A 17,714-nucleotide genomic window follows, 5' to 3' on the forward strand; every position below is an offset into this window, starting at 1 on the left:
ATGTGTTTGTGCGCTTTGTCGGTGTTTCCGATGTTTATTTATTTCGCGCACATACATACGGAAGCATCCAGCAGTACCGCAGCGATGTATGTGCTGTGTCGATTGTACAGTTCGGCTAGCAGTAGCCAGTTGTACCGTAGCTGCTGTAGAGTGCTGTAAAGTGTGTTGGAACTCTCTGTATCTGGTTCTGACCACTCTGACAACGTTCGACCCGCAGAGAAGCAGCAGTGGATGGCAGACGCGACAACCGGGTGTGAAACGACATACACGCGCTGCTGGCGACTGGTTACCGTCAGGACTGCAGGTTCAAGACAGCTCTAGTCCTAGACATTTTTTTCATAACATTTAATCAAAGCAAACCTATATCCTCGCGTTACCGTCGCAACCGGAGACCCAGAAGACCTCGCAGCGGCCTAAAAAACAGCAAATCCTGAGCCCGCATCCAATCCCTCCGTCTTGGCCGAAAGTGTCAGTGTTCAAGAAGTCGGTCGTAGACACCGATACGGGTCGTGCCGTAGTGAATGTAAGGAGAATAAAGAGTGTGACGTAGCGCGGTCGCCATTACACTCCGCGCCGCGCCGTCTTAGCTTTTTTTTTGGCGATTTGATTTCTGGCTTGAATTGGCACTGTAGTTCGCGGGTGAGCAACAAACCGGTGAGTGAGTGAGCGAGTGAGTGAGATTTGGACAGACAAAGGTGATCGAACCTTACGCGAAAGGTGGTGAATCCCTCCTCCCTCGTTTCTGCTGGCATCACTACTGCCGGCTATCGGTCGATTAAAAGTTGGTGCGGATTCACCGGAAACGCGACAGTGAAGGGCCATTTCGGATCAGAGTGCAATGATTTAGAAGTGAAGCGATACGGAAGGTGAGAGTATTGTGTTCCGCAGTTCCCGATGCAGTTCTCCAAGTTAACGCATCGACAGAAATCATGAATCAAAAGTGAAGCGCCTCTGGGGTTCGTTTGTGATACTCGCGATAGAGTGAAAGCGTGCGGGCAGGCGGTGTTAAAGTTTTAAGCATAGTGTGAGCTGTTGGGCGAAATTGGAGCAGCTAACTGTACATTGGCGAATCTATCCATTGTCGTCGATTCGTCAACAGCTACGAGAATATCCGGCGAAACCAACCTCGCAGCGGTTACATAAAAATTCGCACATCTCCAACTGAAAGGTACTTTATCTAGCTTATGATTTCCCCCCACAGATTTGTGACTTTTTGGATCTCTGTTGCCAAGGGGAGCCCGAGACCTGACTGCTCATAATGTGTGTGCGTGTCGACTCCGAGGCAATCTAATTGGATTAGGCCAACCCGAGTTGCAAGTTTGACTTTCCCAAGAGGTTCATCCTAGAGTCACGGTTCCGCATTAATTGCTTCAGCATATTGCAGTGTTCGGTGCTCCTTTCCGGCAGTGACATTCCTTGCAGCGAAACCGACCACAATTTGTCCACCATTTTGTTTTTTCCTCGCACTCTGCCACCGTCGTATTGATACTTGCTCTTTCTCGCAATTCCTCGAAGTTCCTTCGACGGCGGCCACCCCTCGCGCCAGCAATCGAAGCAACCGTAAAAAGTGCAACCGGAGCCGTTCGTCGTCGTCGTCGTCATCATCGCCTTGTACGATTCATTCTCCCGAGCTGGCTGCATGTGTGGTTCTGCGCTCGTTCCGGTTAGAATGAGACAGCCATCATCCATTGCGGCGACTGCACTGTGTGCACTTCGTGTGCCTTCGTCGTTGAATGCTAAAAAGTGCATTAATACATACACTGCACTTATACCATCGCGTGGCGCGGAGCGGCGCGACGGCGCGATCAACGCCTTGGTCTTGGTCTTGGTTTGTTCCTCGCTGACGACTTTCATCATACAGCCCGTTTTGCGAACGAAGCTTCGCTTCCACTTCAAAAACACGTGTTTCCGTCGCTTTATCCGATGTCCGGTGACGATGGACGGCGATAGATGAGCTGGCGATTCAGCAAACACACCCACCCGTCCATCTCGGGGGGAGTCCTTGATCTTAATCGGAACGCAAGGCCGGAACACATTCCTACAAAAGAGTAAAACCAAACTTGAAAATCCCGGAAAAAAATAACAACACAACAACATCACTAAATTGCTACCTTCGTGGCACACGAGTGCATCGTTTGCAAGGCTGCCGGCCGATGATGGGATGATGCATTTCATCATCCCAATTTCCAAGAATCCAAGGTCCCTAAATCGCAATCAGCTGCGATGAACCTGTCCGGACGGGGCCCTTTTAAATTGCTAGGCGCGGTCCTCCGCGTCGTGATGATTCGGATGTGGGAAAAAAAACCGCGCGACAGGATGGAAAACTAGTTTCGCGCGGGGTCATTGTTGTCCGCCAGAAAAGGGCCTTGCTCCTGTTACAAAGTGTAGTGTTGCTGTGGCTGCTGCTGAAGAAGAGGGTGATTATCATCCCCGGTATGGTACGTCGCGCCGGGTGAGGGTCCGCCGAGTGAGGATACGTGTGTTTGTAATCAAACAAAGCGTCTCGCGGGGCTCGCGGACTGCAGAAACGCGAGCTATTGAGTAACAAAGCGCAGGCCATGTGATAAGGGCTATCGGTTTGGTTGGTTGGGTGCACCATCTCAGGGCTGCCAGCAGAGCGGTTTAGTGTGCGACGTCGGGTGGTGGCGGTGCATCGAGGGTGTTGCGGGTGTGCTGTGCGACTTAACCGCAGATTGTTGGCTGAAATAAAAAGAAGATTTTAGTTTCAGGACATTTTTAGTTGGTGAATCATACATGTCTAGGGCGTCTTCAAAAATTTAGTTGAAAGCAATGACGAAATATTTTAAAAAAGCATTGAACACTTCATCTTGAATTTGATGCAATCTTATGGAATAAATCGTAATCTACAGCGCCGCCATAAAGCAAGAAATAAGACTTGGGCACATATGGGCATTGGCGTTAATCAAATCGCATAATCTTATTTTTGATACAAGCTTGAACCATGAGATAGGAGTTGCATCAAAACTGCCGTCCCTTACCACCGATAACAATATTTCGTTTATATGTTTCCTAATTCGATCAAATTTACTGACTTTTTGCAGTGGTCCTTGTCTACCACATAACTGTTTCAGTTCTGCCTGAATTAATGATGACGTTTTATTCGAACTTTTGAGAAATCTGACAAATTTAACAAAGAGTTTTTACGATTCTACTTCAGTACTCCTGACCGACATCATTTAACAGAATATTTGCATTTATTACTTTAATCGATTACAAAGCTTTATCCACGAAATCTACAAAAATAATTACCTTGATGCTACCAAAAGCATCTCCCAAATAAGATTACAAGCAAATCCTTGCAGTTCCTCCTCCATGTGCGGTTAGTCCATAAGCTTTTCAAGTTCCAACCGAATATTTTAATATTTTTATTCTATCCTCGAATACATTCAGAAAAATATGTTTTAAGAATGTAAGAAGCCATATTTCAATCAATTTCAATTCTATCAGGTATTGGAAAGTAGAGATCATTGAATGGGGCTTATGGCTATGGGACATTGGAACCCCCCGATTCCAGCACTGGTCAAAGGGATAGGGTGCCCAAACAGGCTTAGTAAAATTATCTTTGTATGATATCTGACGGAATTTTTGGAGAAATTTCTGCCGATCTTTCGAAGGAACTCCAATCGAATTTACGTACCAGTTTCATAATACAAATAATCGAAAATCAACTCAGCGATTTCTTTTAGTGGATTTTTTTTGGCTCAATCAACAATTGGAATAAATAACTCATTTTTGTAAACAATTGGAATCGGAATTCTGGAAAAGTTTTTGATCAAATACTGGATAGGCTATTCGCTCAAATTCACGAAAGAATTCCAACGAAACCATCAGCGCAAGGCCATTATTGTTGTGACAGATGCCTTTTTCTTTAGTCCAAAAGAGTAGAGTAGCATGTAATTAAATACTTCAGTAAATAAGGTGGCCTTATTTTTTACATTTGTTTATACTCATCGAAAAATTTTCTGTCGAACGCAACTTGTTGCAAGTAAATCGGATGAACATAAGTACCAAAAAGTAGTTTTTTCTATACAGATTTTGCAATTAGCATTTTGGTCATAACTTTTGATCCCAAAGCTCGTTTTGGCCAATTTTTGATAAGAAACGATGGGGCATGGTTCCCCGTTGATGTAACTTGTCGCGAAAAATCGGCTGCGGTTAAGTGCCCGAAGAATGAGTGAGTTTTTTGCACGGGCTTTGCGTAAAATTTGTATTTTGGCCAAAACTTTTGATCCCATGGTGCGATCGAGTCGACTTTCAATTTCAAACAGTGGGACAGGATTTTCCGTTAAATGCAATCTGTCGCGAGCAAATCGGCCAATGATAAGTACCTAAAACTAAGTGAGACCTTTTTACGCGGTTTTAAAAAAAAATATGAAACTTCTGATCCCATGATCCGATCCGACCAATTTTCAATATAAAAAATGCAACTTGTTGCGAGCAAATCGGTCAAGGATAAGTGCCTAAAAATGAGTGAGACTTTTTTTACATGATTTTCATATTAAACCAACTAACAACCAATTTTTATAGCACACAATGAGACACGATTCTAAGTCGGGTGCCACTTGTTGCGAGCAAATCGGTTAAGGATAAGTGCCTTCAAAATGAGTCTTTTTTACACGGTGCTCACATACACACATACACGCACAGACAGACATGGTATACAACACTATGGGTCTCCTTTGCATACGAGAAAGGCAAACATGTATTGAGAAACCGAAAAAAAAACCTTAGCTATGTTATTAACTCACCGCCTCGTACCATGTTCGGTCTTCTTCTTCTTCTTAATGACATTACATCCCCACACTGGGACAGAGCCGCCTCGCAGCTTAGTGTTCATTATGCACTTCCACAGTTATTAACTGCGAGGTTTCTAAGCCAGGTTACCATTTCTGCATTCGTATATCATGAGGCTAACACGATGATACTTTTATGCCCAGGGAAGTCTAGGCAATTTCCAATCCGAAAATTGCCTAGACCGGCACCGGGAATCGAACCCAGCCACCCTCAGCATGGTCTTGCTTTGTAGCCGCGAGTCTTACCGCACGGCTAAGGAGGGCCCATGTTCGGTCCTTTCTCTTTTTCTTCTTGTTGTATTTCTTATTACACTTTTCTCTTGTTACACTTATCTTTTTATACTGTCATTTCGGGTTTCCTCATTTTTTCTTCATTCTTCTTTATTGATTACTCCTTCCTTTGTTTTTTTATTGTTTTTTGTATGTTTCCTTTTTCCTTCTTCCAACTTTCTTATTTCCACTTTCTTCTATCTTTTTTTCTTTTTAATTATTTGTTATTTTTCTCTTTCTCCTTTCTTCCTTTTTTTTCTTTTTACATTTTTTATTGTTCCTTCATCTTTTTATTTTTTTCTACTTCTTATTTTTTTATTTTTTCTGACTTATTTCTACTATATTCTTCCTTCTACTTTCTGCTTCCAACTGATTCCTATACTTTTATTCTCTTATTTTCTTCTACATTCTTCACTCTTCTTATTTTCCCTATTCCTTCTTTCTTCGTTCTTCTTCCTTCCTTCTTCTTTCTTTCTTGTTCTTTCTTCCTTTTTGCTTCATTTTTTATTGCTTCCTTTTCCTTCTTCCTTCATGCTTCTTCTTTCATCCTACCTCCCTCTTCCTTCTTCCTGCTTCTGTCTTCTTTTTTCTTCTTCCTTTCCTTCTTTCTTTATTATTTCTTCCTTCTTCCTTCTTCCTTTTTCCTTATTCCTTCTTCCTTCTTCCTTATTATTTCTTCCTTCTTCCTTCTTCCTTCTTCCTTATTCCTTCTTCCTTCTTCCATCTTCCTTCTTCCTTCTTCCTTCTTCCTTCTTCCTTCTTCCTTCTTCCTTCTTCCTTCTTCCTTCTTCCTTCTTCCTTCTTCCTCTTTCCTTCTTCCTTCTTCTTTTTTCCTTTTTCCTTTTTCCTCCTTCCTTCTTCCTCTTTCCTTCTTCCTTCTTCCTTTTTCCTTCTTCCTTCTTCCTTCTTCTTTCTTCTTTCTTCCTTCTTCCTTCTTCCTTCTTCCTTCTTCCTTCTTCCTTCTTCCTTCTTCTTTCTTCCTTCTTCCTCTTTCCTTCTTCCTTCTTCCTTCTTCCTTCTTCCTTCTTCCTCCTTCCTTCTTCCTCTTTCCTTCTTCCTTCTTCCTTTTTCTTTCTTCCTTCTTCCTTTTTCCTTCTTCCTTCCTCCTTCTTCCTTCTTCCTCTTTCTTCTTCTTTCATCCTTCTTCCTCCCCCTTATGCCTTTTTATGTCTGCCTCTGATTCCTTCCTTCATTCTTTTGCATTATTTCTTATTCCTCCTTTTCTTCTTCCGTCTTCCTTTTCCACCATCTTTTTCGTACTTTCATATTCTTTCTATCTTCTCCCTTCTTCTTTTTTTCTTCTTCTTTCCTTTTTTTATTCCTCAACTCTTCTTCCTTGTATTATTTTTCTTCTCCCATCCTCCCACTTTCTTTTTCATTATCTCTTCCTTCTTACTGCTGAAAATGAGAAATGGATAATTTAACTTCGAACCTCCCACTTGCTATTTTAATATTCTTTTACAAGCTTCAGTTCTAGAAATTGCAGCATGTGTGCACTTTTCAAATAAGGCCGATGCAAATCTTTATATATATAAATGATTTTCTGTCTGTCTGACCGTGAAAATTTATATGCAGAGGTTTTTGGGGCCGAGGAAGGTTCTTAAAATGGTTCGAGACCCCTTCCACCTTTAAAACGGGGGGCTCCCATAAGAAACGAAGTTCGTCGAATCTGCTAGTATTTGAAAAAATATATTCCCACTCGGATTTTTTTTTTGTTCAAAAATAATAATTTGATGGTACAGCTTTTTTTGGAAAAGTTTTTAATTTTACTACACATAGATAAGTTTGCCATTTCAAGGTGTTTTTATGAGATATTGCGAAAAAAGATTCGGCTGCCGGTGGGACTTGAACCCACACCATTCCATTAAGTACACGGACGTATTACCAATCATACAACAGCTGCCCTTGCGAGAAGTTGTTCCATAACCAGCTAAAAACGATGGGATATCAGTCGATTCCCCGTGTCCTTCGAATCTGCTTTGGCAACATTTCTCAGTTCTTCTCTCTACTCAACTATGTGTATCAGAATTGAACAACAGTCGGTTGCGTTTGAATCACAAACATGTGCTTCTATTTGTCGTATTGAGGCGGGTTTGCTTCTGCAACGACAACAGAGGCTCGCTTGCCACCGAGCGTCCGTACATTTGATGGTACAACAATAAAATTTTCGGAAAATTTTGAGAATTTTTAAAACATTTTTTGACAAATCCGAGAAGTTTTTTGTTTTGTTTTTTCATCTTAATATTTTTAATATCCACCCACCCCCCTTCCTTGACCTTTTGGAGACTAGTAGGACATATTTTCATTAAATATTTGTAACGGCCTTTTCGATGCGAATAATTTTCAATGGCGAAAACAAATAAGATTGGGATCACATCAAACTACATCTCTTGATAGAATATCAGCTATCGGAATATTTCTATCGCCGTTAAAAATAAAAACGAAAAACAAAATAAATCGTGTTCATACTTTAATAGTAAATCAAATTCAGCAGCCTACTGATTTTGAATAATTGCAATTTCCAATCAGCGCAAAAGTCGCATCTGTCTAGCAAATTATTTATTAGCCATCCCACTGAGATGCAAAAAAGCACCACCCCCACCAAAGCCATGCTTCAAACTTTGACTACACCCAAACTCAATTGCCACAGCCAATCAGCCGCGTTCATTGGTTACGCTTCAACGGGACAATCCAATTAATTAGTGTCACAGAACTGGTTGCTTCTTTTGCCGCCAACCGACGACGCCGTCGGTCGAAGCAATTGTCCACCACACCCCACACGCACATACGATCCTGTTCGTTCCCTGTCAATCTTATCGTTTTCCGGCCACATTAAATGTTTTACAAACTCGCCGTTCAACAGTTCCACCCCGCCTCAGCCCAGACAGTCCCATCCAAATTTCCAACCCAACGCATCGCATTTTCCGCCATCATCGGAGTGCATCAAACTCATCCTGACAACCCTCCCTCCTTTCACCTCCCACAAGTACACGCATACACTTTCCCTCACTCGAGAGTGGTGTGAGATTCCTGAGTGAACGAACTCCTTTGCGAACGTTTTTCGCCAACCACCCGCCCGCGCGTGCACGTGATTAATGTTCCCGCTTGCCGCTCGCTGTCTGGCGAAGCGTCTGGATTCACATCCCCCGCCCCCCCCTGTGAGTCCAGGATTTCCCGACTCAATATAAATGTATCCTGTCGGTGTAGCAGGCTGACAGTCGAACCAAACCAAACCACCCACATTCACACACACACAAACCCGGCAGAGACCAGCGCGGTAACTGTTGTTTGGCAGGAAGTTGAACCTATGGGGAGGGAGGGGATGGTGGAAAATTTACTTTTAACAAATTTCAACTCCAAAAAAAAACATCTTCACGTCAGCACGACACAAAGCGTATCATAAACAGAATGAAGTTCAAAGTTTTTTTTAATAATTTGACTTGAAATTCGTCAAAAAATGAATGATTTTACAAGTGATTTAATTGAATTGATTTAATTTTGACTCACGGGTGCATTTTAGGTCATTCCCCCCCCCTCGGTGGAGTGAGTGAGACCGACATCGACGAGCGTCGACGACGACGTCAGAGTCCCATAACCTACCCCTAACACGAATGGCATTGATGGGGGGCTAACGGCGACGCCGGCACGAGGGCGAGGACGACGACGACGCCGTCGACGTCTACCATCGAAGCGCACGATGTCGGGAACCTAATTTACAGCCTTTGAATGAGCAGCGGATAAGCTGCCGCTATTGTGGGACTAAATTAATCACCACCTCACCTCGGCTAGCGTGGTGGATCAACTTCCCCGCGGTGTTTGAGTGGGGGCTAGTTTTTCGCCACAAATCAAGGCTACCCCCCTCGGTGTCATAAAAGCTCCGGTGATGTTTTCCACCAATGCTGTCACTGTGTGTTAGGATGGGATTTTTTGTGACAAATTGTGTCGATAAAACATAATTAAGGAGAAAATTTCACAAGTTGGAATAAGGATATTCAGAATTTGATTTAGAACTATTTTCAAATTGTTTCATGATTATTCTGCCCATGTAATAAATCGCGACATCTAAATCAGGGTATATTAGTTATCTTTATTATAGAATAAACCTTATTTTGCGCTCAAGTTTGGACAATGACTCGTTTGGGACAAGACGTACCGTAATAATTGTACAGAAATAATCTTACTGCTAATAATTGACAATCATACAACTACAGGCATTATCATTTGAGGAGAATCCAAATTTAAATAGATGGCCGTTCTGCTTTCTTAAGCTTCTGCCTTAATTACATTCACTCATGTCTGTGTTTCGATGGTAAGCCATAACAAAACGGAATGCGTTCTCTACACTACTGGATTTACTTAAACGAAAAACTTTCCTCCTCATTCTCCAAAAATTGCCACCCATAGTCAGGCACGTTCCTTGTACAGGTTGACGGCCCTGCCAATTATAAACCTACTGAACTGTTGTAGGTACAACTTCACCGCATTTTTTTGCCCTTCGAGCTTTTACTTTGCAAGGCTCCTATTTCTCGGGTGGGGAGCATACACAGTCCTACTGAGTTGGGAACAAAAAGCCCAAGCTCTTTCAGTTTCCAACCTTTGACTTAAGCACAGCTATTAATCAAGTTTCGATTTCTGTAAGCACCTGCGAAGATGCTTTTCCATAGCTAGAAATTTCCAAACCATTATCGAAGTCTCCCAAATCTCCTACCATCACTTGTACTACACTACCCGAGCTTCGACTAGATCAAACAAAATCATGGAACCTCTAGCAGAAACCATGATCTTTACAATCTTCGATTGTCGCTAGTCCAAGACATTTGCAACGACCAACGATTTTGTCAGCCTTTTGCACAACAATGTAACAACTGATCTCTCATCAGTTGTACAAACTCACTGGAGCCATCACTGGAGTGGCAATGTGGCATTGAATCTGCAGCAACCTGCACTCTAACTCAGAATCACTATGCAGTAATGAAATGTGAAACTAGTAACAATCTGCAACCGAGCAGCGCTTCCTTATACAACATGGCTGTTCCCCGTAAAGTGATCAAACATGGAACACGGATTGTTGTTTCAAAAGGGCGTAAGTCGCAAACGTAAACATTGACTTCTTCTGCTGATTTCAGGAAGATTAGAGACTTCTGGCGGTATTTTCCACTTCCGTTCGATAGAAGGCGCGGTGCGCCACCAGTTCCAAGTGATTGTTAGTTGTTGAGGAATTTGCAGGAAAAGGCATTGCTTACGTTTGCGACATTGGCCCTTATGAAACAACCATGTCGATTTCTCACTTTCTGTACGACATGAGCGGCGATCAGTTTCGTCCGATGCGACCTAGAAGCATTTCATGTCTGGGTATTGCGGTTTGGTTGATGGCTCACCGGGTTAATCGTCACTGTTCGACGATGCTCATTACTTGACAACCCATCATTCGTTACTTGAACAAATGCGTTTGTTCTCGCTGCCTGCTTTTTTTGATCACGAATGTTTTCGACCGACCGGTTGCGTTGCTTGTACTCCACCTACTCTTCCACCTATTACAGATCCCATGCTCTCCGCATTGCGTCCTTCTAATTCTTGGATCCGGTTTGCCAATTTTGTCGACAAAATTTCTGGAATTTCCTCAGTGATTTCTCCACTATCAGCAAAACGTTCTATGCCAACAGAAGACGATTTCAAACCGTATCCAAAGCTCTGCCCGTTAAGGTCACTCCTCACGGAATCCAAGTTTCAAAGTGCTCGCGTTTTCGGGGGCACACCACTCGATACAGAGGCGGCGCACAACTGTCATTTTTGTTGGTTATGCTTTGCTGCGTCGCAGCATGCGTGAAATATTAAAAACTAGCGCAAGAAACCCAGCTTTGCCTGGGTATTGCAAATGTCACTATTTGCAGCACCGCACTCTAGATCAATTTTCCTGCGTTTGTTTTGTTTTCCTCAACAGATGATCCAAAATTGTAATCTAATATTTTTTTTCAATTCCCCGTTAAATTAACCAACTTTTTGTAATATACAAACATCGCGGATCCCAAAACGAATCGATTAGGGAAAAAAATATTTCAGATTGGTCAACCTGTTCGCGAGTTAAATCGTCAGGAAGGAAGTCTCAACTCACTTTTATTATATAGATGACAGTTGTGCGTTGCTTCCGTATCGAGTGGTGTACCTCCGAAAACGCGAGCACTTTGAAACTTGGATTCCGTGAGGAGTGACCTTAAAAGCCTCTTACCGTTGGGCCAACTTATCCCCATGGAGAGACCCGCGTGACTGTTCGCCTGCTCGTACACGCCGATGAAAATTGGCTATGCTTCGGCGGCACCGTTCAGCTTTGGCAAATATCTCGGAAACACTTGCCTCAACACAATCTGTAGACGAGATGATTCTACCTGCTGCACTTTTGATCTTGTAGAGACTCTCTTTAAAACGTCATCGAATTCATCATAAGAAGAATGGGCATTAATCTCCCTGTTGAACGAGAGCCGGGGAAGACTGACATTGGGTATTCAACAAACGGTTGTCCCTCATCCGATCACACCCGACTTGTGAGATTTCGGCGGCTTCACGTTGTTTGACTACATATGCTCTCCGCATGATTTTTAAATTTCCTTTAAATTTCCTCTAAAATAGGAAAGAAATTTTCAAACGAGATTTTTCACAGAGAACTTGAAGCAGATTATTTCCTGAACTTTTCGAAGAAAGTCATTCAGAATTTAAAATACTGAAGAAGCTGCAGAAATACGTTTATCAGTTCCTAAAATTTCACTTAAAATATTATTTTGAAGGGATTTCTCTAAAACTCAACTAAAGGATCGTCAAGAATATATTTCCATTGATTTTGATTCCATTGATTCCATCCGTTGATTGGAGTTTTATATCAAAGAAGTTCTCTTTTTTGCAACATGCACTGTAGATTGCTTTATTTTTTTTTAAATTTATGTAACTCGTTACATTAATCAAAAAGAAGTGTCTGAATGTTCAATTTTCGTCGGTTCGAGGTCCCATCTACCACAAAATGTACATATTCACATATGAGTTTTCAGAAGACACTCTCTTTTCTGAATGTTCTTATCAAGAAATATCTGAAGAATGTTTCATCTGGAATGCTCTTATAATTGCAATGGGAAGTATTGATCTTTGTTTGATGAAGATGTGTATAACATCAAGTTGGTAATAGTCGAACTAGGATTCTAAAATAACTCACTTATGCAGGAAATTCGACGTTTTTGGTAAACAGGAAATCAAAGAGTAAAAACTACATTATCCATAAAATGGGCGGGGGATTCGAAGCTGTGCAGTTAACGGCGCATTCGTCTGGGTGCTTTTGCGGCCTGTGGAGTGTGGGTTCAATTCCCACCACAGTAAGGAGAAACTTTTCATGGTTGTGGGACAAAAAGTCGAAGGTCAAAAGGTCGAAGGACAAAAGGTTGAAGGTCAAAAGGTCGAAAGGACAAAAGGTCGAAGGGTCAAAAGGTCGAAGGAACAAAAGGTCGAAGCACAAAATCAGAGTCACAAGGTCGAAGGGTCAAAAGGTCGAAAGGACAAATGGTCGAAGGATCAAAAGATCGAAACAAAAAATCTGAGCCAAAAGGTCGAAGGTCAAAAAGTCGATAGGACAAAAGGTCGAAACAAAAAATCTGAGTCAAAAGGTCGAAGGACAAAAGGTCGAAAGGACAAAAGGTCGAAGGGACAAAAGGTCGAAACACAAAATCAGAGTCACAAGGTCGAAGGGCCAAAAGGTCGAAAGGACAAATGGTCGAAGGGTCAAAAGGTCGAAACAAAAAATCTGAGCCAAAAGGTCGAAGGTCAAAAGGTCGAAAGGACAAAATGTCGAAAGGACAAAAGGTCGAAGGGACAAAAGGTCGAAACAAAAAAATCTAAGCCAAAAGGTCGAAGGTCAAAAGGTCGAAAGGACAAAAGGTCGAAAAGACAAAAGGTCGAAACAAAAAATCTGAGTCAAAAGGTCGAAGGACAAAAGGTCGAAAGTAAAAAGGTCAAAGGACAAAAGGTCGAAGACCAAAAACTCAAAGGTCAAAAGGTCGAAGGTCGAAAAAATTAGGCAAAACGTCGAGAGTTAATCAACCATTATTTTGCACATTTATGTTATACCTGATAATATTTCATTGTTGAATTTTTCCTTCTTTTAGTTATAGGCCATTCTTTCGAGATTCGCATATTTATATTTATTTGTGTTTCACCTGATTATATTTTATTGTTGAATTTTTCCTTCTTTTAATCAAAGGCTTGTCATTCGAGTTTGCACATTAATATTGATTTGTGTTTAACCTTATGTTCATTGATGATTCTTTTCTTTTTTTTTCATAACCTTTTCTTTCGAGTTTCGTATTTTTATACCGCATATGAAATACCAAAAACACTTGAAAACATTTCATTCTAGAATTTTGCTTTTGTTAAAAAATAGGGTATTCTTTAGAGGTGTATTGTCAAATCAATATTTTCATCAAAGTATTGCCAGGATTTATTAACTTTAATTGTAATTCCTGAAAATAGTTCTTCTCTCATTTTCATCAAACTGATAACTCAAAATATATCACGTTACGTTACGCTGTAAAGTTGGGAGGGTATGGAATTGCCAAAATTTGCGTTAGGGAAGATCCATTTATTACGTAACGCAAAAATTGGGAATTTTCAACCCTACATCCCCCTTAATCACTCTTTTTGTAAGAAACATCTAAAAATTTTGTATGCATCGTCACACTTCGTTCAATCCCCCTCCCCGTCTAAGCGTTACGTAATTTATGGACGCTCCCTCACGTGATTTGTGAACGTTTGAGTTTCATTTTGAAATAAACTAGTAAACCTCCGCCCAAGACCGCCTTCAGACGGGAAACTTTCATATATTTTTTTTCTAATTTTAATTGATCAGATTTCAAAATTGATTTTTTACCTGTTTTTCATTCAACCTTCTGTTATTTTTTCGGCCCTCTTTTCCTTCGACCTTTTGTCATTTCGACCTTTCGTCCTTTCAATTTATTGTCTTTCGATCTTTTTTCCTTTCAATTTTTTGACTTGCGACCTTTTGACCTTCGACATTTTGTTCTTTCAACATTTTATCCTTTCGACCTTTTGTTTTCGACCTTATATTTTTTCGACCTTTTGTCCTTTCGACCTTTTGTTCTTTCGAAGTTTTGTCCTTTCGACCTTTTGTCCTTTCGACCTTTTGACCTCCCGACCTTCTGTCCTTTAGATCTTTTGTCCTTTAGACATTTTGTCCTATCGACCTTTCGTCCTTTCGAGCTTTCGTCCTTTCGACCTTTTGTCCTTCGACCTTTTGACCGTCGACCTTTTGACCTTCGACATTCTTTCACTTTTCATAAACCGGAAAATTCTCCACTGGTTCACTGGTTTTGTATAAGTGACCTGTCCGTTGTCTAATGCTGGGTGTAGAGTATTCAGTTTTTGGGACCTCTGGCCGAAGACGGAACCCTTGTCTTTTTTCTTTTAATTGGGTTTTTGAAAAAGCCCAAAATAGGTTATTTCAAACGGTTTCTCTTTTTTTGAACGAGACTCCCGTGTACTCTTGAATAACATGCCATAAATCGCCACCAATTTATCAAAAGAAGCTCCACCCGGTGGCAATTTACTTTTCGGTTGACTTTAACGTTGTCTTAGAATCTGTTCGAAATTTCCTCGGGAAATTCTTTGGAATTTCCTAGGGAAATTCTTCGAAATTTCCTCGGGAAATTCTTCGCAATTTCCTCGGAAATTCTTCGAAATATCCTCAGGAAATTCTTCGGAATTTCCTCGGTAAATTCCTTGGAATTTTCCCGGAATTTTCTCGGAATTTCCTCGGGAAATTCGTCGGAATTTCCTTGGGAAATTCGTATGAATTTCCTTGGGAAATTCGTCGGAATTTCCTCGGGAAATTCGTCGGAATTTCCTCGGGAAATTCGTCGGAATTTCCTCGGGAAATTCTTCGGAATTTCCTCGGGAAATTCTTCGGAATTTCCTCGGGAAATTCATCGGAATTTCCTCGGGAAATTCATCGGAATTTGCTCAGGAAATTCATCGGAATTTGCTCGGGAAATTCATCGGAATTTCCTCGGGAAATTCATCGGATTTTCCTCGGGAAATTCATCGGAATTTCCTCGGGAAATTCTTTGGAATTTCCTCGGAAAATTCTTCGGAATTTCCTCGGGAAATTCATCGGAATTTCCTCGGGAAATTCATCGGAATTTCCTCGGGAAATTCATCGCGAAATTCGTCGGACTTTCCTCGGGAAATTTGTCGGAATTTTCTAGGGAAATTCGTCGGAATTTTCTCGGGAAATTCGTCGGAGTTTCCTCGGGAAATTCATCGGAATTTCCTCGGGAAATTCAACGGAACTTTCTCGGGAAATTCATCGGAATTTTCTCGGGAAATTCATCGGAATTTCCTTGAGAGATTCATCGGAATTTCCTTGGGAAATTCATCGGAATTTCCTCGGGAAATTCATCGGAATTTCCTCGGGAAATTCATCGGAATTTTCTCGGGAAATTCATCAGAATACACTCGGGAAATTCCTCGGACTTTCATTGGAATTTCCTCGGGATTTCGGAATTTCCTCGGGAAATGCTTCAAACTTTCCTCGGGAAATTCTTCGGAATTTCCACGGGAAATTTGTCGGAATTTCCTCGGGAAATTCATCGGAATTTCCTCGGGAAATTCATCGGAATTTCCTCGGGAAATTCATCGGAATTTCCTCGGGAAATTCATCGGAATTTCCTCGGGAAATTCATCGGAATTTCCTCGGGAAATTCATCGGAATTTCCTCGGGAAATTCATCGGAATTTCCTCGGGAAATTCATCGGAATTTCCTCGGGAAATTCATCGGAATTTCCTCGGGAAATTCATCGGAATTTCCTCTGGAAATTCATCGGAATTTCCACGGGAAATTCATCGGAATTTCCTCGGGAAATTCATCGCGAAATTCGTCGGACTTTCCTCGGGAAATTTGTCGGAATTTCCTAGGGAAATTCGTCGGAATTTTCTCGGGAAATTCGTCGGAGTTTCCTCGGGAAATTCATCGGAATTTCCTCGGGAAATTCAACGGAATTTTCTCGGGAAATTCATCGGAATTTTCTCTGGAAATTCATCGGAATTTCCTTGAGAGATTCATCGGAATTTTCTTGGGAAATTCATCGGAATTTCCTCGGGAAATTCATCGGAATTTCCTCGGGAAATTCATCAGAATTTTCTCGGGAAATTCATCAGAATACACTCGGGAAATTCCTCGGACTTTCATTGGAATTTCCTCGGGATTTCGGAATTTCCTCGGGAAATGCTTCAAACTTTCCTCGGGAAATTCTTCGGAATTTCCACGGGAAATTTGTCGGAATTTCCTCGGGAAATTCATCGGAATTTCCTCGGGAAATTCGTCGGAATTTCCTCGCGAAGTTCGTTGGAATTTCCTCAGGAAATTCAACGGAAATTCCTCGGGAAATTCGTCGGAATTTCGTCGGGAAAATCGTCGGAATCTCCTCCAGAAATTCTTCGAAATTTCCTCGGGAAACTCTTCGGAATTTCCTCGGGAAACTTTTCGGAAAACTCTCCAGAATTTCTTCTCTTTTCTTCGCGAGAAATTCTTTGGAATTTTTTTTTGGGAACTTTTTATTGATTTCCACAGGAATTGTTTTGCAATCTTCGTAGAGAATTCTTTTGATTTAAAAATATACACTGAACATGTTTTGTCATGATGTTTCCATTCTCCGACCCATTGTTACCCTCCGGGAATCGAACAAGGATAGCGGAACAGGAACAACTTTCCACGCCGCTTCGACTTTCCCACCCTCAACTGCAACTGTTACGACAACAACCTGGCGGTTGTGCGGTGCCCGGTGTATGGCCAACAATATTGATTTTGTCTGTTGTCGCTGTTTTCGTCGGGCTTTCCATGGAAACCCTTTCTTCTGGTGTCTGCGCTCGCTGGACGTAGCCGTCGTCGTCGTAGTCGGAAAACACTCTCCGAGACGGAACAGGCGAATGAACGAACGAACGACCGAGCGCGCTTGAATGTGATTGTGCTGTCGTTGGGGTTCGCAGCGAGACGTCTAGACGGGGGTTTTCCCGGCACCCGGTACGGAAAAATGAAGTCTGTTCGTCCTCCCGCGTTGTGTTGTGGGTGGGACGAGTTGGGTGGTTGATGATGTTGGTTTGCGTTTTGGGGAAAAGGACCCGCTTTTGGATTCATACCAATACCAGGACAGAACCGTTTGGCCTTCATATCAGCCGGTTTCTCCGCATTTGAATGTGGTGGTCGTCGGTAATTGGTTACGATTGTGAAGGTGAGTTCCGTTTGCGGAATCCGGTAAATCGTAGACTAAACATATTGCAGGTGATTTTCCGGGTTTTAACTTCTAATGATTTCCTAATTTTCCCATGGAGACTCGGCTACATTCTATACCCGGAAATATAGATATACAGGGACCATCGAATTGAACTCACCAATCAGGTACTGTTTTCCGTGCAGAAGGAGACACGCATACAGTTTTTGCTGATTCAATAGGTTGACAACATTGGAATCTCATTTTGAGAAAAACTACTTCGGGGGATTATTGAGTGCGAATAAAATCCTAGAGAGATTATCTCAGCACAGGAGCTTAGATGCTGAGGGCTGTTTTTCCCGTTCGGTAATTC

The 17,714-nt window shown here is 41.8% G+C and overlaps 2 protein-coding genes across 4 annotated transcripts in view; one reads left to right on the plus strand and one right to left on the minus strand.

Moving 5' to 3' along the window:
- Positions 1-17,714, plus strand: part of LOC134224647 (heterogeneous nuclear ribonucleoprotein R) — a 150,397-nt gene that overhangs the window by 46,321 nt on the left and 86,362 nt on the right. The window contains exon 1 of one of the 3 annotated variants that reach the window (XM_062704218.1): positions 137-1,168. The exons of the other annotated variants lie outside the window; for them this stretch is intronic. The gene's annotated coding sequence lies outside the window, so the exon portion shown is untranslated. Of the gene's footprint in view, positions 1-136; positions 1,169-17,714 lie in introns of those variants that run through there. 3 annotated transcript variants of the gene reach the window in all.
- Positions 1,178-2,377, minus strand: LOC134224709 (uncharacterized). Its single transcript, XM_062704243.1, has 2 exons — positions 2,112-2,377; positions 1,178-2,038 (listed from the first exon to the last, which is right to left on the minus strand). The coding sequence occupies exons 1-2, from the start codon at positions 2,168-2,170 to the stop codon at positions 1,297-1,299; spliced, it is 801 nt and encodes a 266-aa protein (XP_062560227.1). The 5' UTR covers positions 2,171-2,377; the 3' UTR covers positions 1,178-1,296.

The sequence above is a fragment of the Armigeres subalbatus genome, chromosome 1 (assembly GCF_024139115.2).
Source record: "Armigeres subalbatus isolate Guangzhou_Male chromosome 1, GZ_Asu_2, whole genome shotgun sequence".
Classification (NCBI taxonomy): domain Eukaryota; kingdom Metazoa; phylum Arthropoda; class Insecta; order Diptera; family Culicidae; genus Armigeres; species Armigeres subalbatus.

What these genes read in the sequence shown, in the direction of transcription:
- LOC134224709 (XM_062704243.1), bottom strand. Translation starts at nt 2,170, where the DNA reads ATGCATCATCCCATCATCGGCCGGCAGCCTTGCAAACGATGCACTCGT. An exon ending in TGCACTCGTGTGCCACGAAG is followed by an intron (nt 2,039 to 2,111) that starts GTAGCAATTTAG and finishes ACTCTTTTGTAG; the next exon opens with GAATGTGTTCCGGCCTTGCG.